The 22,518-nt window shown below is 57.2% G+C and overlaps 10 protein-coding genes across 10 annotated transcripts; 8 read left to right on the top strand and 2 right to left on the bottom strand.

Annotated features, from left to right (window-relative positions):
* The first annotated feature begins 201 nt into the window (after window positions 1–201).
* B0H64DRAFT_191843 (uncharacterized protein) lies at window positions 202–2,318 on the top strand. The gene is made up of 3 exons (XM_062799091.1): window positions 202–681; window positions 817–1,623; window positions 1,692–2,318. The coding sequence occupies exons 1-3, from the start codon at window positions 634–636 to the stop codon at window positions 2,019–2,021; spliced, it is 1,185 nt and encodes a 394-aa protein (XP_062658168.1). The 5' UTR covers window positions 202–633; the 3' UTR covers window positions 2,022–2,318.
* Window positions 2,319–2,347: 29 nt separating this feature from the next.
* Window positions 2,348–3,641, top strand: B0H64DRAFT_401204 (uncharacterized protein). Its single transcript, XM_062804146.1, has 3 exons — window positions 2,348–2,490; window positions 2,611–3,253; window positions 3,312–3,641. The coding sequence occupies exons 1-3, from the start codon at window positions 2,440–2,442 to the stop codon at window positions 3,392–3,394; spliced, it is 777 nt and encodes a 258-aa protein (XP_062658167.1). The 5' UTR covers window positions 2,348–2,439; the 3' UTR covers window positions 3,395–3,641.
* A 500-nt stretch (window positions 3,642–4,141) lies between these two features.
* B0H64DRAFT_191787 (class I glutamine amidotransferase-like protein) lies at window positions 4,142–6,425 on the top strand. The gene is made up of 2 exons (XM_062799089.1): window positions 4,142–4,708; window positions 4,765–6,425. The coding sequence occupies exons 1-2, from the start codon at window positions 4,514–4,516 to the stop codon at window positions 5,947–5,949; spliced, it is 1,380 nt and encodes a 459-aa protein (XP_062658166.1). The 5' UTR covers window positions 4,142–4,513; the 3' UTR covers window positions 5,950–6,425.
* On the bottom strand, window positions 6,426–8,933 carry B0H64DRAFT_191788 (uncharacterized protein). The gene has a single exon (XM_062799090.1). It carries the CDS (start codon window positions 8,860–8,862, stop codon window positions 6,901–6,903), a length of 1,962 nt encoding a protein of 653 aa, XP_062658165.1. The 5' UTR covers window positions 8,863–8,933; the 3' UTR covers window positions 6,426–6,900.
* Window positions 8,934–9,438: 505 nt separating this feature from the next.
* Window positions 9,439–11,381, top strand: B0H64DRAFT_191757 (uncharacterized protein). The gene is made up of 2 exons (XM_062799087.1): window positions 9,439–10,448; window positions 10,508–11,381. Exons 1-2 carry the CDS (start codon window positions 9,800–9,802, stop codon window positions 11,212–11,214), a joined length of 1,356 nt encoding a protein of 451 aa, XP_062658164.1. The 5' UTR covers window positions 9,439–9,799; the 3' UTR covers window positions 11,215–11,381.
* Window positions 11,382–12,844: 1,463 nt separating this feature from the next.
* On the top strand, window positions 12,845–15,083 carry B0H64DRAFT_191760 (uncharacterized protein). The gene is made up of 3 exons (XM_062799088.1): window positions 12,845–13,528; window positions 13,578–14,116; window positions 14,171–15,083. The coding sequence occupies exons 1-3, from the start codon at window positions 13,215–13,217 to the stop codon at window positions 14,989–14,991; spliced, it is 1,674 nt and encodes a 557-aa protein (XP_062658163.1). The 5' UTR covers window positions 12,845–13,214; the 3' UTR covers window positions 14,992–15,083.
* A 483-nt stretch (window positions 15,084–15,566) lies between these two features.
* Window positions 15,567–16,838, top strand: B0H64DRAFT_191699 (Golgi apparatus membrane protein TVP15). Its single transcript, XM_062799085.1, has 6 exons — window positions 15,567–15,675; window positions 15,948–16,019; window positions 16,079–16,122; window positions 16,194–16,208; window positions 16,270–16,338; window positions 16,399–16,838. Exons 1-6 carry the CDS (start codon window positions 15,656–15,658, stop codon window positions 16,569–16,571), a joined length of 393 nt encoding a protein of 130 aa, XP_062658162.1. The 5' UTR covers window positions 15,567–15,655; the 3' UTR covers window positions 16,572–16,838.
* A 266-nt stretch (window positions 16,839–17,104) lies between these two features.
* Window positions 17,105–18,037, top strand: B0H64DRAFT_443706 (p21-C-terminal region-binding protein-domain-containing protein; the record flags this gene model as incomplete). The annotated part of the gene is made up of 2 exons (XM_062806733.1): window positions 17,105–17,203; window positions 17,264–18,037. 2 exons carry the CDS (start codon window positions 17,105–17,107, stop codon window positions 18,035–18,037), a joined length of 873 nt encoding a protein of 290 aa, XP_062658161.1.
* A 24-nt stretch (window positions 18,038–18,061) lies between these two features.
* B0H64DRAFT_191744 (chorismate mutase-like protein) lies at window positions 18,062–19,074 on the bottom strand. The gene is made up of 2 exons (XM_062799086.1): window positions 18,898–19,074; window positions 18,062–18,816 (listed from the first exon to the last, which is right to left on the bottom strand). The coding sequence occupies exons 1-2, from the start codon at window positions 18,966–18,968 to the stop codon at window positions 18,087–18,089; spliced, it is 801 nt and encodes a 266-aa protein (XP_062658160.1). The 5' UTR covers window positions 18,969–19,074; the 3' UTR covers window positions 18,062–18,086.
* Window positions 19,075–19,582: 508 nt separating this feature from the next.
* Window positions 19,583–21,841, top strand: B0H64DRAFT_375412 (mitochondrial division protein 1; the record flags this gene model as incomplete). Its single annotated transcript, XM_062802415.1, has 4 exons — window positions 19,583–19,765; window positions 19,808–20,414; window positions 20,473–21,500; window positions 21,566–21,841. 4 exons carry the CDS (start codon window positions 19,583–19,585, stop codon window positions 21,839–21,841), a joined length of 2,094 nt encoding a protein of 697 aa, XP_062658159.1.
* Window positions 21,842–22,518: the final 677 nt, after the last annotated feature.

Genomic DNA, 22,518 nt, shown 5'->3' with positions numbered 1-22,518 from the left:
TGCGGCTTTCTGCAGAAATATCCCCTAATATCCTCATGACCTACTTTCTTACTTTCTTTACGTGGGGAAGATGATGGACGGCTTTCACTCTTTCGTACCCTCAGGCGTGTACACTAGGCTTCGCCGGAGTCAGGTTGGGGAATAGGAAAAGTTCCGGTCTCTACGATATCCAAGTGCGATGCCTTTCGGTGGTTGATTCTGGGGGGGGGGGGTGATGTGATGTGTCCGTGTCTGCATGTGGTGTGTTTGTGTGTGGAAGGACGGGAGGAAGGTCGCAGCGGTTCCTGCAGGGGTCATGGAGGCATTGCAGCGTCCAGACCTTGCCGATTGGCCCCGCCCAACCGAAGTCCAGAACCACTTGTCCTGTCGCGATAAACTTCCCCCCAGTATTTCGAGGCGCGATCAATTCCATTTCTTTGCGCAGTCCACTCGCACTCGAGAAAAGTCACGAAGGTGTGCTGTTTCACGAATTCTCGAGCATCGCAACAACCAAATTCACTCGAATATATCCCACTGGCTCATGCAGATCTGGTGAAAACGCCACGCTACACGAACCCGTGGACATTTCCAATTCTCTTCGACCGGCAGGCCTAGCACGGTAGATTACATATACCCGATAGCTGGTCGCCCAAGATGGCTTCAAAGGCCATGTGGGAGGTCGATCCCGAGACGAGGTCCAAAGTAGGTGCATTTAGATGCCTGCCATCTCCCCATTTCTCCTGTCGGCCAGCCACGCCCTAACAGTTGGTCTGCTGGTTCGTTTGCGCAACCGTGTTGCTGACGTTTTCCCCCTTTTTTTTCTGCGTGTGCATATAGCTCGTCACCATCCAAGCCGAAGCCCAAAACAACATCTGCTGCGACTGCAACGTGCCCTCGCCGCAGTGGGCGTCGCCCAAGTTCGGCATCTTCATCTGCCTGTCGTGTGCCGGCGTCCACCGCGGCCTGGGCGTCCACATCTCCTTCGTCCGCTCCATCTCCATGGACGCCTTCAAGGCCGCCGAGATCGAGCGCATGCGCCTCGGCGGCAACGAGAACTGGCGCCGCTTCTTCGAGCAGCATGAGGATACCAAGATGCGGGGGCTCACCTGGGACGACGCGACCATCGCCGAGCGCTACGGCGGCGAGGCGGGCGAGGAGTGGAAGGAGAGGTTGAGCGCCAAGGTCGAGGGCCGCGAGTACGTCCCCGGAGAGAAGGCGGCGAGCGCCAGTGCCGGCCCGGCGCCCGGCGCGGGGGGTCCGTCGGCGGCGCCCACCCGTAGCGGGCCGAGGGCGGGCACGCCATTGAGCGGGAGTGCTGCCGCTGCCGCCGCGCCCACGGGCGGGAGCAGCAGCGAGAGCCCCGTGCCGGGTGGGAAGATCAAGGTGGACGTGGACTACTTTGCGAAGCTGGGCGAGCGGAACGCGCAGCGGTCGGCTGACTTGCCGCCTAGCCAGGGCGGCAAGTACGCTGGTTTTGGCAGCTCGGGGCCGCGGCCGCAGAAGCAGGAAGCGATGCCTGGGTTTGACGATTTGCAGAAGGATCCTGTGGCGGCCATCTCCAAGGGCTTTGGGTGGTTCACTTCGACGGTCACGAAAACGGCCAAGACGGTCAATGAGGGGTTCATTCAGCCTACGGCTAAGCAGGTATGTGGCTCTCCCTCTCACACGTTCCTCACACTCCTCGTAGTTTCAATATTAATCAGATTGGTTAGATATCCGAGACGGACTTTGCGGCCCAAGCCCGCAACGCCGCCGCCCAGGCCGCGCGATCAGCGCAGGCGGGTGCCAAGACGGCGCAAGATGGGTTCACGCGCTTCGTTGAAGGCCCCGGTGGCAACGGGTATAAACCGGTGAACACCAATGGTGACAATTTCGACGAGAGCAGGCGGGGATTCTGGGACGACTTCTCTGCCGCTGCCGACCAAAGGCAGGCGAGCGGGAGCGCAATAGGCACGGCGGCTATGGGGAAGGGTGGGAGGCAAGGGGGCTCACAGGGCTCAGCGGCGGGAAACAAGAAGAATGAGGAGTGGGATGATTGGTGAGAGGAGGTATGATTGTGAACGGGGGGGAGGGGGGCGGTTGCGAGGCGTTGGATGGGACTTTGTGGGGAAGAAGAGAAGCAGGCGAGGAAGCAGACGGAGTTCCGGTGGCTTTCTGTAGGTGTCGGGTTCATCTGATGAGTCTGGTTATGGCGAAGAGAAGACAGTTTTGGTTGTTACAACCCCTGATATCCCCGTGGTGTAATCTGTACTTGTTTCGGGAGACAAGTTGGTCAAGTCGGGTCAGGGTTAGGGCTAATATTAAACATGTCAGGGTTGCAACGGCCCCGTCGCTTGGCCGAGGTTGGCATCGGCACTGGCCGGGGATAGGCCAAGGCAAAGCGATCGTCATGGGCCGCATTCAACGCTTCAAGTTCCCTTCTCCCTCCTCAGCCCGCCATTGAACGCCAAAACGCTCGCCATGTCAGCGCTACGGATATTGGTCCCCATTAAGCGGGTAATTGACTATGCGGTGAGTTAGTTACAAAGACAGAAGACCCCATCCGATCAATTCGGCCCCGCACGACTACATCTTCCCGATCTGATGCGTTCAAAATGGACCGGCTTTGCTGACGTTGCTCTCCCCATGTAGGTCAAGCCGCGCGTCAACAAGGCGCAAACCGGCGTCGAGACGGCCGGTGTCAAGCACAGCATGAACCCCTTCGACGAGCTCTCGGTCGAGGAGAGCGTGCGCATCCGCGAGAAGTCCCGGGCCCCCGGCGGCGTCGAAGACATCTGCGTCCTCAGCGCCGGGCCCCCGAAGGCCCAGGATGTGCTGCGCACCGCCATGGCCATGGGCGCCGACCGGGCCATCCACGTCGACGTGAAGGAGGGCCAGGACCTCGAGCCCCTGGCCGTTGCCAAGCTGCTCAAGGCGGCCACCGAGCAGCAGAAGAGCAATCTCGTCATCCTCGGCAAGCAGAGCATCGACGACGACGCCAACCAGACGGGCCAGATGCTGGCCGGCCTTTTGGGGTGGCCGCAGGCTACGCAGGCGAGCAAGGTTGAGTTTGGCGAGGGAGATGCGGTTAGCGTCACGCGTGAAGTGGACGGCGGCGTTGAGACGGTGCGCGCGAAGCTGCCGATGATCATCACGACGGATCTGCGCCTCAACGAGCCGCGCTATGCGAGCCTACCGAATATCATGAAGGCGAAGAAGAAGCCGCTGGAGAAGAAGACGCTGGCCGACTTTGGCATTTCGGCGGAGAAGAGGCTCAAGGTGCTCAAGGTTACGGGTGAGTTATGCGCAAGCGGTACTGCTCAGTCACGCATATTTTGGCTAACAATTCACAGAGCCACCTGCGAGGCAAGGCGGCGGCAAGGTGGAGGACGTGGACGGTCTCATTTCCAAGCTCAAGGAGCTCGGTGCTATCTAGAGGACCGGACGGGACCCTGTATATATTACCGACTGTCTCGCGCAATAGAGCCAACGGCAGGTTGTACTATCCACGACATGGGAAGATGCAATATGCGCAGCCTCCGAGCCTCGATTCTGAGGACTGATGCAAGCCCATTCAATGGGGGCAATGTCTACCTACGCAGTACATACCTGGAGAGGTTACACAGGTTACACGACCCCGCGATTTGGCCTCTGACGTCTGCCAGCCCCGGATGGTTGTTTCCAATCAGCCCCAGCGAGTCAACTTCGAAGGCGAAACGGCGGAGCCCATGGATTCTTGCGAAGATTCCCACACTCCCATATCCCTGTGACACCCATTGACTTTATCGCGCCCGAAACCGCAGCAAGAGACTGAGCGGAGCCGTCCGATTTAAGGAAAGTTTAAGTGGACGACCCCTCCGCCTCCCGTTTTTCGGCCTTGCAGCTGTCGGCTTCCAGCCAATGGTGACCCGGCCAATTGGTTGGGTGCGAAATCCGGTGGAGCCCAGTTGACAAAAGGGCACTTTTTTCTCCCGCCAAACTGCCCTCTCGTCCCTTCTTTTTCCTTTGAGTCAACCTCGCAATCTCGACAACGAAGACTTCAATTGAGTGGGAACTTGAAATACCACAAACCCCAAACATTATATAGCGGACCCTAGAACGGCTCCTCTACTTGTACTGCATTGGCCCTTATCGAAACCGCGCTGATGAAAGGTCGCCTCTCTATCTTCACTTCTCAGGTATGTTTGCCCTGCACCTGGGGGGTCGTGTGCTCCCCGACCCCACCATGCACTCCCCTCTGTTTCCGATTTCCCTTTCCCGACTCCGGCCCGTTGATGGTTGTATGGGTTTTCCGGAACCCGTTCGACCGGTCTACCGTCCCTCTGGATCTTCCATGACAACGTGTGTGTAGTCTACGGACCGAAGCTAATGTGCTGGCGCCTTAGGACTACCTCTCAGGTCCGCCCAACAAATCCCAGGGTCTTGACTCACCGCTTCATACTGACAAGAATTTTTTTAGACCATCTCTGGAGAGCCCTGTCAGCTTAAGAGCCCCCCTGTCCGATACTAGAGCTTTATATCCTTCTTCACATTCTCCCAAACACCCACCACCAGCATGTTCACTTCATTGGCCGCCCGCCTCCCCCGTGCCTTGGGTCATGCCGCTCCCAAGCCCCTCCGCCTCGCAGGCCAGGCTCGCCTCCTAAGCAGGCTGGCAGTGGATGGGAGCAAGGGCAGAGCCATGCCCGTTGCCAACACCACGAGGGCCACCGCCGCTGCGTCCGGCGTTGACGCTACCTTGACCATTAGGGTACGTTGCCGCTCGATGCATGACTTCAGACCTCCCCCCGCTGACTCTCCCGACAGGACGGCCCTGTGTTCCATGGCACGGCTTTCGGCGCCAACTCGAACATTTCGGGCGAGGCTGTCTTCACCACCTCGCTTGTCGGGTACCCCGAGTCCATGACGGACCCCTCTTACCGTGGCCAGATCCTGGTCTTCACGCAACCCCTCATCGGCAACTACGGCGTGCCATCGAACCAGCGCGACGAGTACGGCCTCCTCAAGTACTTCGAATCCCCCCATATCCAGTGCGCCGGAGTTGTTGTCGCCGACGTGGCTGAGAAATACAGCCACTGGACGGCCGTCGAGAGCCTGAGCGAGTGGTGCGCTCGTGAGGGTGTCCCCGTCATCTCGGGTGTTGACACTCGTGCCATTGTCACACACCTGCGCGAGGAGGGTTCCTCTCTCGCTAGGATCTCGATTGGTGACGAATACGATGCCGACGAGGATGAGGGCTTCATTGACCCTGGCGCCATCAACCTGGTCAAGCGCGTGAGCACAAAGGCCCCATTTGTTGTCTCCAACCCCAACGCGACCTTCCACGTTGCTCTCATCGACTGCGGTGTCAAGGAGAACATCTTGCGCAGCCTGGTCAGCCGCGGCGCATCCGTCACCGTCTTCCCCTACAACTACCCGATCCACAAGGTTGCCGACAACTTCGATGGTGTCTTTATCTCCAACGGCCCCGGTGACCCGACTCATTGCCAGGAGACTGTTTACAACCTGGGCCGGCTGATGGAGACTTCGTCGGTCCCTATCATGGGCATCTGCCTCGGCCACCAGCTCCTCGCTCTTGCCGTTGGCGCCCAGACCATCAAGCTCAAGTACGGCAACCGTGCCCACAACATCCCGGCCCTCGACCTCACTACCGGCCAATGCCACATCACCAGCCAGAACCATGGTTATGCCGTTGACGCGAGCACCCTGCCGAGCGAATTCAAGGAGTACTTCGTCAACCTTAACGACGGCAGCAACGAGGGCATGATGCACAAGACTCGCCCCATCTTCTCGACCCAGTTCCATCCCGAAGCGAAGGGCGGCCCGATGGACAGCTCGTACCTGTTTGACAAGTACCTGGAGAACGTCCATATGTACAAGGGCAACTCCAAGGTGTACCGTGACAACAGGCCGTCGCAGCTGATGATCGACATCCTCAGCAAGGAGCGCGTTGGTGTCGAGCCCTCGCCCCTCGCCGCGAACGCTGCTTGAGTTTCTTCGTTCCTGGCTTGCTTGCATGGTTCGGTTACGGGTTTGGGGTTCAGCGTTTTTTTGCGTCGTTCAATGATTTTGAGACATCTTTTCATGGGGGTATGGGGAGGGTCTTGGGTCGTCTGATGGGCAGATTGATATCAGTTGAATGTGTCTTCCTATGCGTAGATACCAAAAGTGACTTGCTTCTCGCTGGCAATTAATGGCTTCCTACTGTGTATTGCTTCCCTCGTATGTTTTTGCCATGACCGTCTTGTACCCTAAACACTGCAGATGAGGCCGGACGGTCCACTGGGACGAGCTCTTGCTTGGCTTGGTTAGCTAGTTAATCGACCACCGACCTGCATACATACACGGACACAGTGCAGGCACGCAAACGGCGGATGTTAAACCAGGGTATCTATTCCGTACAGCTGAAAGTTTTTTTGACACCATCCACGAAAGAGTCAGTGGATCTCGCTCTACCTTACATACATGACAAGCTGGTTTGATTGCTAGAGACGAAAACGAGAGCCTTGGACCCCCCCCAGTAGCGAATCAACCGATTCGCATTTTCGTTTGGGGTAAGTATGCTGCCGTGGTTGCGCTATGGTTGTTTCATTTTCAGGGTGGGACTTTTCCTCTCTAGCCGACCTGCCCCGCCTTATCGTGTCGTCACCTTGCAAGCCTGTTTTGGTATTTTTTTCTCTTTGTGATGGGGAGTGTGCGCAAATCTTGGTTGTCTGTACATGGATTTTGTTTGTTCCCAATCGGGAACAGGCCTTCTCGGGTTGGGTGATCGTCTGGGATGGCCGTGGGGTGAGCGCTGCTGGGCGGTTGGCTAATCATCTAGGTCTGCTGGGAGATGCGGGCTGAGAGCTGAGTTTGGGGGTGGGTGTTGGCACTCATTAATGATGAGCTTGGGGTTGACGGGGTATGCGCCAACCCACCCGCAGAACGGTTGTGGGGTGTTTAAAAACGGTCCCGTCTACCACCACCACCTCCGCCCCATCGTCCACCGCGGCCGCCACCACCGCCAAAGGTGGGAAGCGGTTGGCCGTCAAAGCGCGAGCGGGGGACCTCGTCGCGGTAGCGGTCGCGCCCATAGTCCCTATCACGGTCGTCACGGCGGTCGCGGCGATCGTCGTCCCGGTCTCGGTAGGGGCGGTCGTAGTCATTCCGGCGGCCGCCGCGGTAGCCACCATCATCGCGCGGGGGCCGGCGGGGGGAAGGGGTGCGGCGGCGAGGAGGTGGACCCCAGTTGCCGCCGCCGCGGCCGAAGCCCATACGGCGGCGCTCGCGCTCGCGGTGCGGAGGGCGGATGCCGATAAAGGCTTCCTTACCGCGGTCGACAAACAGGTCGCCATCTTCGAACGTGTACCTGTTGATGTCGTCCGGGGGACCCAAGTCGCGGTGGCGGTCCCTGCTGATGTGCGCATTCATGTTGTCAAGCCGGCGCTCAGCGATGTCCTCAGATATGGGCCTGTATTGAAGGGGAGGGTGTGCGCGCGTAGTTTTGTAATCGAGGCTACGGTCGTTATCGTCGTTGTAGTCACGGTCGCGGCCGCGGTCGCGATTGCCAGTAGTGGTTACAGCCGATAGCGGCATCTGCGCCTGGCGGTAATGGTTCGTTCCTCGGCCGCGCGGACCCAAAGGCGCTCCCTCGACGCCTGGGTAGCTGCGCGCTGGCCCGGTCGGAACCGGCGGAGGGCCGAGAGGCTGCCTCGTGGAATTGCGGCGAATGGGCTCCATCTCTGCGTTTACCAAATTGGCTGTGATGGTTCCTTCCTCGTCGGGCTCGTAGTGAACTTCCCAGCGATTTGATGATCGTCCACCTTCCGATCGCTCTCGGTCAATCCACTCAGCCACCTTATCCTCAGGAATAAAATCGGCCCAAAGTTCCTTTCTATTGCGCTCGTTGGGCCAGACGGTCCCGTGCAAAGCTGTGCGGACTCGAGAAGCGGCAGAAACACTGCTAAAGCTCACAAGCGCGTGGGTCCGAATTTGGTCGAGATGGAAATCAACGAGACAGTTCGGATCGGGTGCGGCACCAGGTAATGCGGCAAGGTCGATCAGGTAGTCTTGCAACATCGGCTCCCTCAAAGGCCTCATAAAATTCTTGATGTAGAGCGCAGATGTGGCGGGGTGCTGTGCTGGCGCAACGTCTCTTTCGAAGTCTGGGATCGGCTCGTCGACGATGTCGCCTAGTCGCTCTTGGTAGCGTTGCGGGGTAGTCGCCCGGTTCTGCTGCCAGTCGCGCTCTTCGCTGGGTTCGCGGTGCTTCCCTTTATCGTACTGAGGAGTCTCTCGGGTAGCTGCGTGGGCGTCTGTCGCTGTTTGCGCAACAGGCACAGGCTGGGCCGCAGGGAAGTCTTGATGACTATTGCCTTCACCAGACTGGTCATCGCTAGGCCGCGCGCGCTTTCTGGAAGACTCGTTCTCGGGTGGTGGGCTTCGCGACCGGCGTTTGCGGCTCACGGCGTCCGTAATAATTTCGGTAGCAGGGACCGGCTTGGTGTCAGCAGGCTCGGGGACATTCTCCGAAGCCAAAACCTCAGTTGTAATTGGCACTTCCGCTGGCTCGGCGGGCTCAATGACAGCTGCGGGTGTGGTGTCCGGCTCTTGGTTGGTGGGTGGAGTTTGCGCAGCCGCCTCAAGGGTTGAGGGATCCGGTGCCTCTGTGGAATCTTCCTCCGGCGGTAGATCTGAGTGGCCGGTATCCTGTGGCTCCGCTGCGCCCTGCTCAGGCGGTGAACCACTCGCTTCGTGATCGTCGTCGACTGAGTTGTCCGCGGGCTCTGATGCTGCTCGGTCGCTCTCAAACGTGACCAACCGGTCTATGAGATCCGCTTTTTTCCCATTTTGTGGTAGATTGCGGCGCTTTAGCTCCTGGCGCAACTCAATCACCGTCAGCCGACTGAAGTCTACCGCCATATTGGTTGGTGATGGTGGTGGTGGCGGGAAAACAAGGTGAGGCTGGGGAATGCGCGTCGCGATGACAGGGCGAAGTTCAAGTTCAACAAGGAACAAAAAGTCGCCTAATGCGACTTTGCAAGTCATTGAGTTCATACAGGGATGTTTAGCGTGTTTTTGAGCGCACGGTCCAAGCTCTGCCCAGCCCTGCCTTGTCCCAATTTGGACCCTGGACCTGGCTGACATGCTCGATTTGCCGAACAAAGAAGTTTGGGCGTCCAGCTCTTGTTGCTCTCACAAACTTTCCACTACCTCAGATATGTGGTGTTTTATTTCTCTATCTCGCTTCCTATGAGCATATTACGACTCCTGGATGTGACCGAGACATATCAATAAGGCTCGCTCTATGGAGGGACCCTGAAGTATTGCATTTGAACAATTTGCACAGTTGGGTATCTGTAAACCCTGCAGCGGCGTGCTGGCAGTGATGCAGGTACAGATGTCATCTCAGACTGGTTTTTTCGCCTTGCATGGTGGATTGACTCTGCTGTCTCATCCTCATTCGTCCCCGGCCATTGTAGGGCGGCTTGGGTTCTCGGGGGATGACGGAGTCGCTCTCGTGGCTGCCGGAAACGGCCAAAAGCTGCAAGTGAAGAGCTGCCCAAAATCCATCTTTCTATTCAGAAGGTGCCACCCTGTTTTCGGCGGTTCGCCCTGCCATTGTTCCCAACCCCGACGTTTGGTTTTTTAGCGACGACGGAAATGGAAATCGAGAATGCGCCTTCTTTGTCTTCAAACTTCCCACTCAACTCAATCCTGAGCACGTCTGGAAGTGAATCAGTCGCACCGCTTGCCAATTTCGCCACCACCCTCGACCCAAGTCCGGCAACTTGTCACGCTTCGGTCGACAACATTAACCTCCTCGTCTCCTTTTCCTGTGTGATTCTCTAGGATAGCTATGAAGTTCAGTACCCCACCTCCGCCGCATAGGCCAAGGATTCTGGAGTCAATCACCGCTTTGGGGGATTCACCCATGTCGATACCCGATTCGCAAGGCACAGACGACGTGGAAATGCAGGATACAGATTGGACCGAAAGCGTTGGGGATGGGATGTTATACGACAGCCCATACCACCCTTCGACCGAGACTGGTCATGACACCGCCCTCCGAGGTGGTGTAATATACCCACCACCGAATCTCGTTTGGGCTCGAAAGGTGGCCGTGGCTTCGCACAAGGAACAGCAACGAGAGTATGTTCAGTATGACAATGACGAGGCGGAAATCGACTACGAGGACCTTGAAGATGGATACGAGGACGACGGCTACAGCACCAGCAGTGACTGGGACGACTATGGTACACTTCCGCTGACCGTGGGCGAGTACGACGAGGCTGTGGCCGGCATGGAGGGCAGTGATGGCTGGAATGCGGACCAAAAGAAGTTACACAAACTGATCTACATGCGCGGTCTTCATCCCATGATGCCGTCGTGGTGGAGAGTGAACTTCAAGATGTGGGGAATCACGCAACCACATCTCGACCACGTCTTCACGCCCAAGCATAGCAAGAAGCGTGTGGCTATCCATGCATATGGGAACGAAGTAGCTGGTAAACCCGATTCCTCTCCATCCTGGTAAATCTCTCGAGGTTACTAATACCTGATACAGCGGGCAAAGCACTCGAGTCCCTATTCTATCTCTCCCAAACAGTCACCGACTACGAGGAGATTGGGTACCAGGACAAAATTGCCAAAACCGTAGTAAGGGGCATCCGAAACTACATCAAATGGGCCATGCGGGATGTCGGGATCGACATGCGTAAAACGCAGCTCAACTTGCTGGTGCAAGCGTACCCGCCGGATTTCCGAGCCGACGACGACTCCGAGGCGGTAGAAAGCGATTTTGCCCCCTCGCCCGTCAGTAGCAACGAAGACCAGGAAGTCGAGATGTCGGGCAACGATGAGCACAAAGACAACGTCGTCGAGGTTTTCGAGGCCACCGAAGCGCAGCGCGCCAGACAGTTCACGCATGCCGTTTCGCGAGATCTCGAGAGGAGATTACTGAACATGGGCCAGCGCTGGCGCGACCGGCTGCGGGTCAAGGGGGGCAAGGGCTTAATCGCAGCGCCCCCGACCCTGTATGCCTTTGCTGTCATCCAGCATATTGCTATGCTTGCCAGCCACGATCCGAGCTCCTCGACGAACCCGGTTGTCGTCCTGGAGCAGGTGCACTTGAATGATCGTGGCAAGTGGCTATGGAATGCCCTGTCCATCGCTCTTCCCGTCAACATGGCGAGGGATGCCCTAAACGGTATGTGGGAGACGGGTGTTGTTGTGGCGGAGCATGGTGACCAAGGGACGGACCCCGATCTGTGAGGTGGAGGGGAGGGTGGAAATGGGTGATGTTCAGTCTCATCGCTGGCTTGAAGTTTCAGTTTGCTGGGAGGTAGAGAGATACCTTGATAAGTCAGGAGTTATATACCCAAGCGTTAGTTTATACTAGTGCGATATTAACGGACTGGCGGTGGTGTTGGACTGGGTTTGATTTGTCTCGCCTCTGTTTTCGTCTGGCTCTCTTGATGACCGGCTGGTTGTCGAATGCAGGTTTATTAAATAATTAGGGATTTGTCCCAAACCGTCGGTGTATTTTCAAGACATCGTCTCATATCTGATTGACGAAGCCGGTGGAGATCTTGCTTCGGCTCCACCATGGATCTCATGCAAAACCGGGACTCTCTTCCGGTCAATGGAATTCCGATTATTTCGGCCTCAAGATCGTCCATGGGGTCTCGAGCCGAACGAGACGGGTATCCTTTCTTTCCCTTCTCTCTGGTTTACATGTTCACTCCATTGATCTGCCCGAAGTCCTTCGTGCTCTGCACGTTTCCCTTTCCAAAGCCATCTTTGCTGTTCTCCGAGATCGCTGTGTCGCATCGGACTGACAAAAATGCTTGGCGGCTGCTGATGGATTTTGGCATCGAATAGGAACGCCAACCGACAATCGGGCCCGAAAAGGCTGAGGCGCAGCGACAATCCACCGTGCCCACCCATCTCGACACGAATCCGGAGCCGGGCCTAGCCAAGTCCGGGGAAGGGGAAAGTCCAGCACGACGGGGATGACTGATGATCTGATAATCGGGGGGCCTGTCGAGGGCGGCGAGTGACCATTTGACTTGCAAGTGTCTCGGAGGACTCGGGACAAAGTTTCCTAATCTGTAATCTGCAGTTATTGCTCACAGATTCGCACAAGTTCCTGAGGTGGAATGCCGTGGGATGACCGTTTCGGCTCAACATTCGCACCGTAAACCTAATCCGAAGAGGCGGTGGAGATGCGACCCCCAAACTCGCAGATCATGGCAGCGCCAAGGCGTCCTGGCTGATGAGGCGTTCGGTGGCGGTCACCACGAGGAACGAATAGAGGGAACACTCAGAGCAATGAAAGAAACAATCACCTGGCCTGGATGGGGCCCGGTGAATGAACGTCTCAGCTCGGGCCGTGTGAAGGGAAGTTTTCTGGAAGGAGCTGGCTTTGGCCGACGTAATTTGCAGCCCTGATGCCTGTCGGCCCCCTGTCGTTCCCTTGTCTGCTGACATTGCACAATCTCTGATTTGCCAGAGATTGGGAGAGCGGGTCATCTTCGCTTGCGCCCTGGCGGGCTCCCGTCGGTCGTTGAGAGCAGGGCATCGAACTGCTCCTCCCTCAAAATCGCCGCTTAGCAATGAGTCGTCAAGAGGCCAGACATCTCCAGTCCGAGACCTGACACCTTCCCGCAGCTGGCCTGTTCTCCTTGGCTTCGAAATTCAACGGTACTACCCCGAGTCGCCGTTTCGGCCTGCCTTCCCCCCGAATACTACTTTGATTATTTGGGCTTGATTGTCGTTCGGGCACCTTTGAACTCGCGAGGTCCGCCTTCGTTTGTCGAAGATCTGATAACAGCACTGTGGGTCGGGACTCGAAAGCCACAGGTGGTGATTATGCAGTTCGCCTTCCCTCCCGATTTAAGCCCCTAAGAACGACAGCTAGCCCCGGGCTTTTTGCTTCCTCAGCCTGCGCATTCTTAAATTGCAGCAATACTCTTCTCCTATTTTCTTTTTCCCACGAACTCGCCCTCCATTCGAGTTCTGTGGCGTAACTCGACCACACTTGGACGGTGGCCCTAGTTGTTTGATACTCGCATCGTTCAAAGCAACCTCGAACGCCCAACAATTCACGAGACGGCAACAATCAGCGACATAGGACTTATTCTCTTCTATCCACAGCCGCCATTCACCTTGCCATCGTCTGCTAGAGTGTTCGTCGTTCGGGCGGCCTACTCTTCTCCTATCTTCCCAGCAAACCACCCCGGAGTTTGGTTGTTCTTTTGCAGTCCCGGAAGATGACGCTGTCCGAGACCTCCAAGCTTGCGGCACCGCATCCTCCTACGGAAACCGCGCCTGCTTCTCGCCGGACCGCTCTACCAACAAGACCCACGTCTTCGAAGGACCTTGGGGGCACAACACAACGTTCAAGGCAAGAGACCGTTCTTCGCGAGGGGCAAAGTCCCTCTGGGCCCGACGCAGGGACTTCACCAGCACCACCACACATCTCGCCGGCTCCCCCGAGTCCTCCACATCGCGGGGCGACAAGCCCCTCAAGCCAGGGCAAATCAAATCCTGGTTCCAGCCAGGCATACACTGGTCAAATTTGCAGGTGTGTGGAACAATCTTCCTGATTTCTATCTCCTTCTGACGCAACATAGTAACTGTGGCACGACGAGAACCCCTCTCTGGCGGAGATCACCGCAAGGCGAAACGATTTGCAATGCGTGCGGATTGTACTTGAAGGCTAGGAATGCCTCCCGCCCAATCAACTTGAAGCGCCCACCGGCCATCCCTGGAAGCGGCGCTCGACAATCGCCCGTCAAGCTGTCTCCCAAAGCCCAAGTCCCGTTGTTGCCGAATGCGTCAGTAGCGAAGTATGTTGCCGCCGATCAGACGCCGTCGGGATCATGCCCGGGCGGAGGGAGATGTAATGGTACGGGTGGCGCCGAGGGATGCAGTGGCTGTCCGGCGTTCAACAATCGGGTCTCAAAAAGTGCAAATTTGAGTGTTCTGAAATGCCAGGGAGCATCCAAACCGGCCCCCAGTAGCCGGGACGACCCGACACCGATCGACGTCGCGGCCTTACAGCTCCAAAACCAAAACACTACTGTCGTCATCGCATGCCAGAATTGCAGCACGACAATTACACCTCTGTGGAGGAGAGATGAGGCTGGTCATACCATCTGCAATGCTTGCGGTAGGAATTCGTTTTTTCCGCCACGCCTGAGGCACTATGCTGACTAGATTATAGGACTCTACTACAAGCTCCATGGCGTACATAGGCCGGTGACGATGAAGAAGGCTATTATCAAACGGAGGAAACGAGTCATACCTGCACCAGGTGGCGGGCAGGATTCAGAAAGTGCGCCTAGCGAACGCGCGGACTCGCCGCCCTCCGAAACGGAAACACCGAAGGAAAAGGGATCAGTCAATCCAGATGGTTCCGTGAATTTGGGACTTCGACGGCGGCAGGAACCGTCTTTGACCCTGGTCCCGGAGACGATTCTCAGGCAAAATCGACAAACCTCGCCGCTACCCCTGAGCGGGTTAGGACAATATCACTCGTCCCACCAGAACCAGCATCATCACACCCCCGAATCTCTCACCAACGAGAACCGGCTCGCCCCCTTAACCTCTATCCCAATGCCGCAAGACCGCCAATCATCGTTGTCGCCGGCATCCTTCCTCTCACCACCGCGGAAACGGTCGTTCTCTGCCGCAGACATGGATCCCCATTATCAAAACGATACCGATCAACCGAAACGCCTCTCGTCTATCAAATCGATCCTTAACCCTACCGCCATGAGCCCGGCACCTGAAGACACTCCCGGACAGCAACCTCAGTATTTTGCAACACCAGGCAGCACGGCGGCGTCCTCGCCGAGTCCGGGGCCGTACCCTACTAGTGGCCACACGGCAGCCCCCCATCAACTTCCGAGCCCGCGAAGTGTTCATGCGCGCGAAGGGGAGAGATCCAAAACGGAGAAGCGTGCGATGCTGGAGCGGGAAAGAGAGATGATGCGGGAACTGCTGGCTGCAAAAGAAAGGGAGCTGGCCGAGCTGGGAGAGTAAATACGGAGAGGGCTTATTTCGGGATTGGATACGGATTAAGGAAGGAGGTTACAGTTATACAGTTATACCCAGGACACGAGATTCATCCACTCTTCAAGTTTAAACACTCCTACTTTCCAAAGGTGAACGGTTCGCCAGTGTATACAATCGCTAGCCTCGACATCTACACCCAAGGGCTTTATTTTAAGTTATCTGAGGGTTGCAACAGCAACTTGAAGGACATGATCTATGCAACGTCATCCCACCCTTAGGTAAAGCAATTGAAGCGACCCTTTTTATCTTGCCTATTCTGGCGACTTTGCCAAGACCCGCTCGGTGGGTGGCAGCCACGCGTAGCGTGGCGGAGCCAAGCCCCGGAGTGCGTCGCATCAAGCTGCCAAGGCCCACTGTTTCGCAAGCTCCCCAGCCAGCTTGTTTCCAGCTTCCAACTGTCGACAAGCTCGACAACCAACCTCCATCCTTCCCTTCCAAGCGCGAAAGTTGCATCGCCAATTACCTCGACACCCCAAACGCGACCCAAATTTGTGGTACACCCCACACGCGAACGCATAACACAGATCGACACCGAGCGAGCTCTCCCCTAACCGTCGCGAACGTAACCCACCTACATACCTACCGCTAAGCTTGTGTTTCCATTGCCGCGCCGAAAGACAGATCGCCCGCCATGGACTTCTCCGACTCTTTGTACGTTCCTCCATAGCCAGCCGGCCACTCCTTCCAACAACACCCGCCAATGGCGCCTGTGAAAGGGGGGTTCCCCCACTTGCGCGCACCCCGCCGCTTTGCTCGACTTCGAGCGCAGGGGACCTGTTCGGTCGCACGTCTGTCCCTATTCACGGCCGTGATGTAGGGCGGCGATGCGCGCGGGTGTACAGGCGCGGTGATTGTGGGGGTGGGAAGGGTGATGGCTACTTCTTGAGGGGCTGATGGCTAACTGTTTGTGATGTCGGGTGTAGTCGCATTGTCAACCTGGTTGTCGCGGTGTTGATGGTGCTTGGAGGTGTCTCGCAGTTCTTCCCCGTCGGATTGTACGTTCGCCGTTGCCGGAGATGGGGGTTGATGGGATACTGACGGAGGGGGCTTATAGCCAGTCATCGATTATTGGTGTTTACGTGATCATCTTTGGGTTGGGTGAGTCTTGCCTCTTTTCCCGGGTTACAAGGGGTGTGATGAAGGGATGAGATGCTAACATATGATGATAGCAACCGGTCTACTTGGTACGATGCCTTGAAACACGCCCGCACATCGACGGAGTTGGGAGCTAACGTTTCGGTGTAGAGTTCCAGATCCCGCCCCAGGTCGGCCGCTACGCTTCGTTCCTGTTCTCTTTCCTCGGTCGTGGTATCTGTATGTTTCCCCCTGCCCCGCCCTCTGTTGAGAGCCTAAGTTGATTGTATTGTGTTTTAGTCTACATCTTTGTCGGCTCCATCCTGCTCCACGGTCACTGGACTCGGATCGTTTCCGGCTCTATCGTCGGCCTGATCGGCGTCGCCTACGCCGCCCTCGAGTTTATCCCGTCCATTGAGCCCCCGGCGAACATGCGCGAGGCGGATGCCGGCTGGGGTGCTGAGCAGGTTTAAGAGCTGCGACCTACAGGGCGGTCTCCTCTAATCCTGCGTGCGGAGGCTCTTGGCGGGCTTCCGCGTGCTGGAAATGCGAGCGAAGACACTCCATGGGAGGAGGGTGTTGTGTGACGCAAGAATAGCCAGGCGAGCTATGCTTGTAGTGGAACCTAGGGAAACTTGGGGAGAATTTGGGAGAACGTGAGATATTTGGGCGAGGAGTTGTATTGGGAGAGTGTTGGGCGGGGAGCAAGGGTCAATTCAATGATTTGATCTAAGTTGTTGTATGATATAAGTTCATGTGAGGGTATCAGCGATTCAGGGGGCAGAGGGATTAAACAGGGTTAGGGTCCGGATAAGTCCCTCCAGCTTTCTTATCACAACCGCGACGAGGGGCAGCCCATAAAATTTCGAGATTGGTCGTCAAGGTCCCCGCAGTCACCAGCCTCGGCGAAGCAAGCTCGCAATCCGACGAAATTGAACGTCGCCCCCAAACATCCGAAGCAGGCCATCCATATATCGAGTATTCCCATACGTTCACGGACCACACAATGGGAAAAAAGCGCTCAAGAGACGCCGACGGGCAGGGGGATGTCGATATGGCCGACCCCGCGGTCAACAAGCGGGATGATGACAGCTCCGACGATGAGGTGAGGCGCAATTCACAGATGCCAATACGCTTTCTGCTGACGCCATGTACAAAATCGTAGGACATGGACATTGTCAACGTAGACTTCGAGCTCTTCAACTACGACTCACAAATCGACTTCCACGGTGTCAAGACCCTCCTCCGGCAGCTCTTCGACACGGACGCACAACTGTTCGACCTCTCCGCGCTCAGCGACCTCATCGTCGAGCAGAACACAATCGGCTCGACCTGCAAAGTCGACGACAAGGCCAACGACGCCTACGCCTTCCTCACCGTGCTCAACCTGCAAGAGCACCGCGCGAAGCAACCGGTCGCGCAGCTCATCGAGTACCTGACGGAGCGCGCCAAGAGCAACGACAGCCTGGCGGGCGTCGTGCCGGAGCTGCTGGCCTCGGGAAAGCACGTGGGGCTGGTACTAGCGGAGCGGCTGCTCAACATGCCGGCCGAGGTGATCCCGCCCATGTGGACGTGCCTGATCGACGAGATCGAGGCGGCCGTGGAGGACAAGGAGCCGTACGAGTTCTCGCACTACCTGGTCGTGTCGCGCACCTACCGCGAGGTGGCGTCCAGCCTGGACCAGAACGAGCGCAAGCAGAAGAAGGCGCGGGAGGAGGCCGAGCTGCAGTTCTTCCACCCGGAGGACGACGAGATGCGCAAGCACGCCGCCGCGTCCGGGGCGTACGACTTCACCAAGGAGGGCGAGGCCGTTGCGGATAGCAAGAGGGCGTTCCAGGAAATGGGAATCAAGCCGTCTGGGTACATGATGTTGATCGAGGCGAGCAAGTTCCAGGGCGCCGTCCAGGCGATCGCCGAGTATATTGGCACAGCCACATAGGAAACTTGCTGGCGACGAAAATGGGCAAACAAAACAAATCGAGACATTATTATTCCACCGGCTCCAGCCTCTGCATCAAGTACTCGACCTCAACCTCCTTTGTCAGAGGGATGACAAAGTCCTCATACATAGCCACGACAGCGTCCACGTTGATCTTGCTCTGGTCCCACCCATCCGGCCCCAGCGAAGGGTCGGTACCGTACGTTTGCGCCTTGAGCTTCAGCCTCTCCAGCACCTTCTTCTCGACCGCCTTGTTCGTGATAGCGTTCCCAATGGCTTCCCTGTCGGCAGCACGGATGAGGCGGGTGTACTTGTCCGCCTCGGACTGGAACTTGGACTCGGCAACGAACTTGCCAAAGTGAATGCGCCTTGATAGTGCTTGCAAGCAGGCAATGTCGCACGTCGCCGACGACCCGTAGTTTTCTTGCGAGACACCTCTATCCCCGCGGCCAAAGTCCGGGCACACTCTGGGCAGGAACTTTTCAATGTAGAACTTCTTGATCTTGTCGTTGACGTTGACATCGTTGGGGTACAGGATGCGGGGGTAGTCGAGCGAGTCCAGGATCGGCTTCTGCAGGGCCTCCGGAAAGAAGGGGAACTCGTCCGGGGACTCGTAGCGGCGGATAAGTGACTGCAGCCTTTCCTGCTCCGACAGGTACCAGTCCATGAAACTCAGGTTGCTGTTGGGGATCTGGACGGCGCCGGGCTTGTAGATGTTCGGGTTGAGCGGGAACTGTACCCGCTCGATCAGGTGGAAGGTGATGGTGTCTTCCAACCGTCTGGCAACTTGTGTTAGTATCCGGGGAACCCTCATCATCGAAAGAGCGGACAAGAATGGTGGGGGTCTCAACTGAACTTACATCAACTGGAAGCGGATGCGTGACAAGTCAAGCGCTTTGGACGACTCCGAGAGATCGATTAGCGAGTCCATGGTGGCGGTGCGTTATTAGAGAATATTATTCAGAGTAGTTTTTTGAAGTTGGGAAAAAAAGGAAAAGTCGGTGTTGACTTTGCAATAACGACTGTCTCATTTTTGATCGCCGGTTAGGCACAGGTTCCGAATCGGAGCAGCCCACTTAGAAACACTGGTGTGTGTGACGCACTGATCAATTTTTGGGGCCTTGGCGCGCAATCCGATCTGGCAGCCAATGCTGTACCCCTGTTACCCTTCAGTGCCTTCCATTCTTGTCGCGGCCCACCTTGGCACCCAAAAAGCCTGAGCTGGAACACATGCCCCGGTCCGGGGGTGTCCGACCAAGGAATGTGCCCGCCGCATAGATTGCCGGTTTAACAATTTTGTGCTACACCCATGAATGACACCCGCTGTTGTCCTCGAGGGGCATTTTGCTCCAATCACCTTGCATTTTCCTCAAGCTCCCAACAACGACACGAGACCTCCGAATATCCAATTTATCTCGAATTTTTCCCGACACTCATCAACGTTATCGCTCCGTAGCTCCTCGTAGGTTCAAGGGTTGCGGAAGCGCGCGATAAACGAATTGAATTTGGGCGGGTCGAAGGGGCAAAGTTTTCCGGTGCCCACGGATGGACGACCCGGGGCACGACAATGACTTTGTGGACCTGTCGTCGTTCGACGACGACTCGTCGGTCATATCTGTGAGCAAGATAACCCTCGATTCCAGCGTCGTTGCGATTGGGAGGCAACTGGGAGCACAACTAGAGAGCCAACTAGAGGGCAATGGAAGGCGGTTGCAGATGGGCATCAATGTGCCACGTATCCGACGGGGACTGACCACACCGCCACGGTAGACACGAGGGCTCGAGGCATTCGGCCGCAAAGTCACGACTACGGCCTCGCACCTCATAGCCCCGCGGACCGACCCCGCGTCGCACCCCACGTACCAAACCGCCATGACCGAGGTACACCGGCAGCTCCGCAGGCCGGGCTTGCAGCGGACCATGTTCTCCATGGCACGCACGACGCCAACGGATTTGGTCCGGTCGCGCCTCTCGACCAAGGAGATCCAGTCGCGGGCGTTGGCGTACGTGCCGGATGAGCTGCTGCAAAACATACCCGACGGCGATAGCACGTACTCGCTATTTCAGGGTTTCCAGGCCAGCTTCCCGGATTTCACCGACGAGGGTAAAAAGCACAGGCGGCGTGTTTCGCGGGGAAGAAAATTGCTCGATGAGGGCCCGACGATGCCTGACGGGACTCCCGAGTCGGTACAGAAGCTCAAGAAGGAGAAGGCGTCCATGATGCACCAGTTCGAGATGCTTGGCGTCCGCAAGAACATGGCGAGCAGCGAGATCCGCGAGATCGACGCCAAGATGGAGAACTTGGCGGGCATGCGCCGGATTATCCTAGAGAGGCTAGCGACTTTGGAGCAGGACGAAGCGATACTGGAGCATGACAGTCAGTGTCTCTTATTTTTCCGATCCTCCACGACCCCTGTAATACTAACCGGTAGCAGTCGTCGAGGTCGAGGGCAGGCTAGAAGAGGCGCAGGACATGGTGGTCGAGGCCGAGGAGCTGGCACTGCATACCCCTGCGAAATCAGAAGACGATGTGGCATCAGAAAAAGGCGACGCACCCGGGTTCATGTCTCAGTCCGTCTACGATAAGCTGCCCTCAACAACAAGCAGCACTACCTCCTCCAAGAAGAAGTTCCGTAACATCCGGCGGAAATCCATGCCGATTCTTCACGAGCACTTCGAGCCGGGCACCATGATCCGCTCGATGCGTGCACACCAGGATAGCATCACTGCTCTTGACTTCGACGCCCCATTCGGCCTGATGGTCTCGGCCGCCATGGACGACTCCGTCCGGGTATGGGATCTCAACGCAGGGCGCTGCATCGGCGTGCTGGAGGGCCACACGGCCTCGGTCCGCACACTCCAGGTCGAGGATAACATCCTGGCGACGGGCTCCATGGATGCCACTATCCGGCTGTGGGACCTGAGCAAGGCGCACTACGACCCGCAAGGCAGCCAGTTCGGGAAAGAGGAAGACGACGAAGACGCCATCGCGTTCGAGAACCCCGACGACCAGCCCGTTGACCCACCCGCCGGCAGCATGTCCGACTGCCCGATGTTTACGCTGCAGTCCCACTTGGACGAGATCACAGCACTGCATTTCCGCGGTAATGTGCTCGTGTCCGGGTCGGCCGACAAGACGCTGCGGCAGTGGGATCTGGAGAAGGGGCGGTGCGTGCAGACGCTGGATGTCATGTGGGCCGCCGCGCAGGCCTCGGCGCTCTCAACGAACGACAACACCTGGCGACAGACCACCCGGGCGCCGGATGTGGCGGCCGATTTTGTCGGTTCGCTGCAGGTGTTTGATTCGGCGCTGGCGTGCGGCACCGCAGATGGCATGGTCCGGCTGTGGGATCTACGTAGTGGCCAGGTCTCCCGTAGCCTCGTGGGCCATACGGGGCCGGTGACGTGCCTGCAGTTTGATGACGTGCATTTGGTGACGGGTAGCTTGGACAGGAGCATACGGGTATGCTGCATCCCCCTTCCGCTCATCACCTTCCCATCACGATACGATACTGACTGTAATCACAGATATGGGACCTGCGCACCGGGTCAATCTACGATGCTTTTGCGTACGACCATCCTATCACGAGCATGATGTTTGACACCCGCCGCATTGCGTGTGCCGCCGGCGAGGACGTGGTCAAGGTGTACGACAAGGTCGAAGGGCGGCACTGGGACTGCGGCGCGGGCATGACCGAGGCCGAGCAGGAGAGGCCACCCGCCGTGGTGGAGCGGGTGCGCATCCGCGACGGATACATGGTCGAGGGCCGCCGGGACGGCATCGTTGGAGTCTGGACATGCTGAACGACGCCACGCCTAGAAGTTGTGTATAGTATGTACATACTGGTACCTAGTCCTATACGGATATGAACCCATTCGGAAGGCTAAGCGAGCTGAGGTGCTTGGGATCTACGGGATAGAGCTGGAGAAAATGTCACGAAGTCACCATCCAAGTTCGAGTCTGGGTCGGATCCCATGCCGGATTCCAGTACGCCGATGGGCCGCATTTCTAACGGCCGCTGTCGGAACCAATGAGAGGCGAGCTTGATCCCGAAAGGGCAATTATTGATGGGATCTTGAACGGTCGTTGACATGGCACACGACACACACACACACACACAGACGCACCACTAGACGGTTTGTCATGGGACAGGCGCACCTTGCGTATGGTGGAGGGTTGGCTACCTATTCTCACCAACGCTGCCAATTCCACCCCGATCCGCCGCCAAAGGAAAATATTGCAACCCTGGCGAGTGGCAGGGGCAGCGTAATTCAGATATGACGGTGTTCTTACGTGGTAAATAGTGCATACGAGACAAGGAGAAATATCACTCTGCCATTTCGTGCATGTGAGGTCATTCCTTCCCAAAGCGGGTCGACGAAGACCTCAGGGCCGCGATGGCGCCTGCCTCAAGCGCCCGATAAATAAATACTCACCCTGAGCATTTCCCGTCAAGTACGTTTCTAGAATATGGAACGGG

The sequence above is a fragment of the Chaetomium fimeti genome (genome assembly GCF_033439085.1).
Source record: "Chaetomium fimeti strain CBS 168.71 chromosome Unknown B0H64scaffold_5, whole genome shotgun sequence".
Lineage (NCBI taxonomy): Eukaryota > Fungi > Ascomycota > Sordariomycetes > Sordariales > Chaetomiaceae > Chaetomium > Chaetomium fimeti.
This window is presented reverse-complemented; position numbering and strand designations above follow the sequence as displayed.

Bases quoted from the DNA above. Each gene is read 5' to 3' on its own strand.
- B0H64DRAFT_191843 (XM_062799091.1), top strand. From the start codon at position 634: ATGGCTTCAAAGGCCATGTGGGAGGTCGATCCCGAGACGAGGTCCAAA. The intron at 682-816 runs GTAGGTGCATTT...GTGTGCATATAG, and splicing joins ATCCCGAGACGAGGTCCAAA to CTCGTCACCATCCAAGCCGA. The intron at 1,624-1,691 runs GTATGTGGCTCT...CAGATTGGTTAG, and splicing joins TTCAGCCTACGGCTAAGCAG to ATATCCGAGACGGACTTTGC.
- B0H64DRAFT_401204 (XM_062804146.1), top strand. From the start codon at position 2,440: ATGTCAGCGCTACGGATATTGGTCCCCATTAAGCGGGTAATTGACTAT. The intron at 2,491-2,610 runs GTGAGTTAGTTA...CTCCCCATGTAG, and splicing joins AGCGGGTAATTGACTATGCG to GTCAAGCCGCGCGTCAACAA. The intron at 3,254-3,311 runs GTGAGTTATGCG...AACAATTCACAG, and splicing joins CAAGGTGCTCAAGGTTACGG to AGCCACCTGCGAGGCAAGGC.
- B0H64DRAFT_191787 (XM_062799089.1), top strand. From the start codon at position 4,514: ATGTTCACTTCATTGGCCGCCCGCCTCCCCCGTGCCTTGGGTCATGCC. The intron at 4,709-4,764 runs GTACGTTGCCGC...CTCTCCCGACAG, and splicing joins ACGCTACCTTGACCATTAGG to GACGGCCCTGTGTTCCATGG.
- B0H64DRAFT_191788 (XM_062799090.1), bottom strand. From the start codon at position 8,862: ATGGCGGTAGACTTCAGTCGGCTGACGGTGATTGAGTTGCGCCAGGAG.
- B0H64DRAFT_191757 (XM_062799087.1), top strand. From the start codon at position 9,800: ATGAAGTTCAGTACCCCACCTCCGCCGCATAGGCCAAGGATTCTGGAG. The intron at 10,449-10,507 runs GTAAACCCGATT...TACCTGATACAG, and splicing joins ATATGGGAACGAAGTAGCTG to CGGGCAAAGCACTCGAGTCC.
- B0H64DRAFT_191760 (XM_062799088.1), top strand. From the start codon at position 13,215: ATGACGCTGTCCGAGACCTCCAAGCTTGCGGCACCGCATCCTCCTACG. The intron at 13,529-13,577 runs GTGTGTGGAACA...GACGCAACATAG, and splicing joins TACACTGGTCAAATTTGCAG to TAACTGTGGCACGACGAGAA. The intron at 14,117-14,170 runs GTAGGAATTCGT...ACTAGATTATAG, and splicing joins TACCATCTGCAATGCTTGCG to GACTCTACTACAAGCTCCAT.
- B0H64DRAFT_191699 (XM_062799085.1), top strand. From the start codon at position 15,656: ATGGACTTCTCCGACTCTTT. The intron at 16,020-16,078 runs GTACGTTCGCCG...GGGGGCTTATAG, and splicing joins CAGTTCTTCCCCGTCGGATT to CCAGTCATCGATTATTGGTG. The intron at 16,339-16,398 runs GTATGTTTCCCC...ATTGTGTTTTAG, and splicing joins TTTCCTCGGTCGTGGTATCT to TCTACATCTTTGTCGGCTCC.
- B0H64DRAFT_191744 (XM_062799086.1), bottom strand. From the start codon at position 18,968: ATGGACTCGCTAATCGATCTCTCGGAGTCGTCCAAAGCGCTTGACTTG. The intron at 18,817-18,897 runs GTAAGTTCAGTT...ACAAGTTGCCAG, and splicing joins CGCATCCGCTTCCAGTTGAT to ACGGTTGGAAGACACCATCA.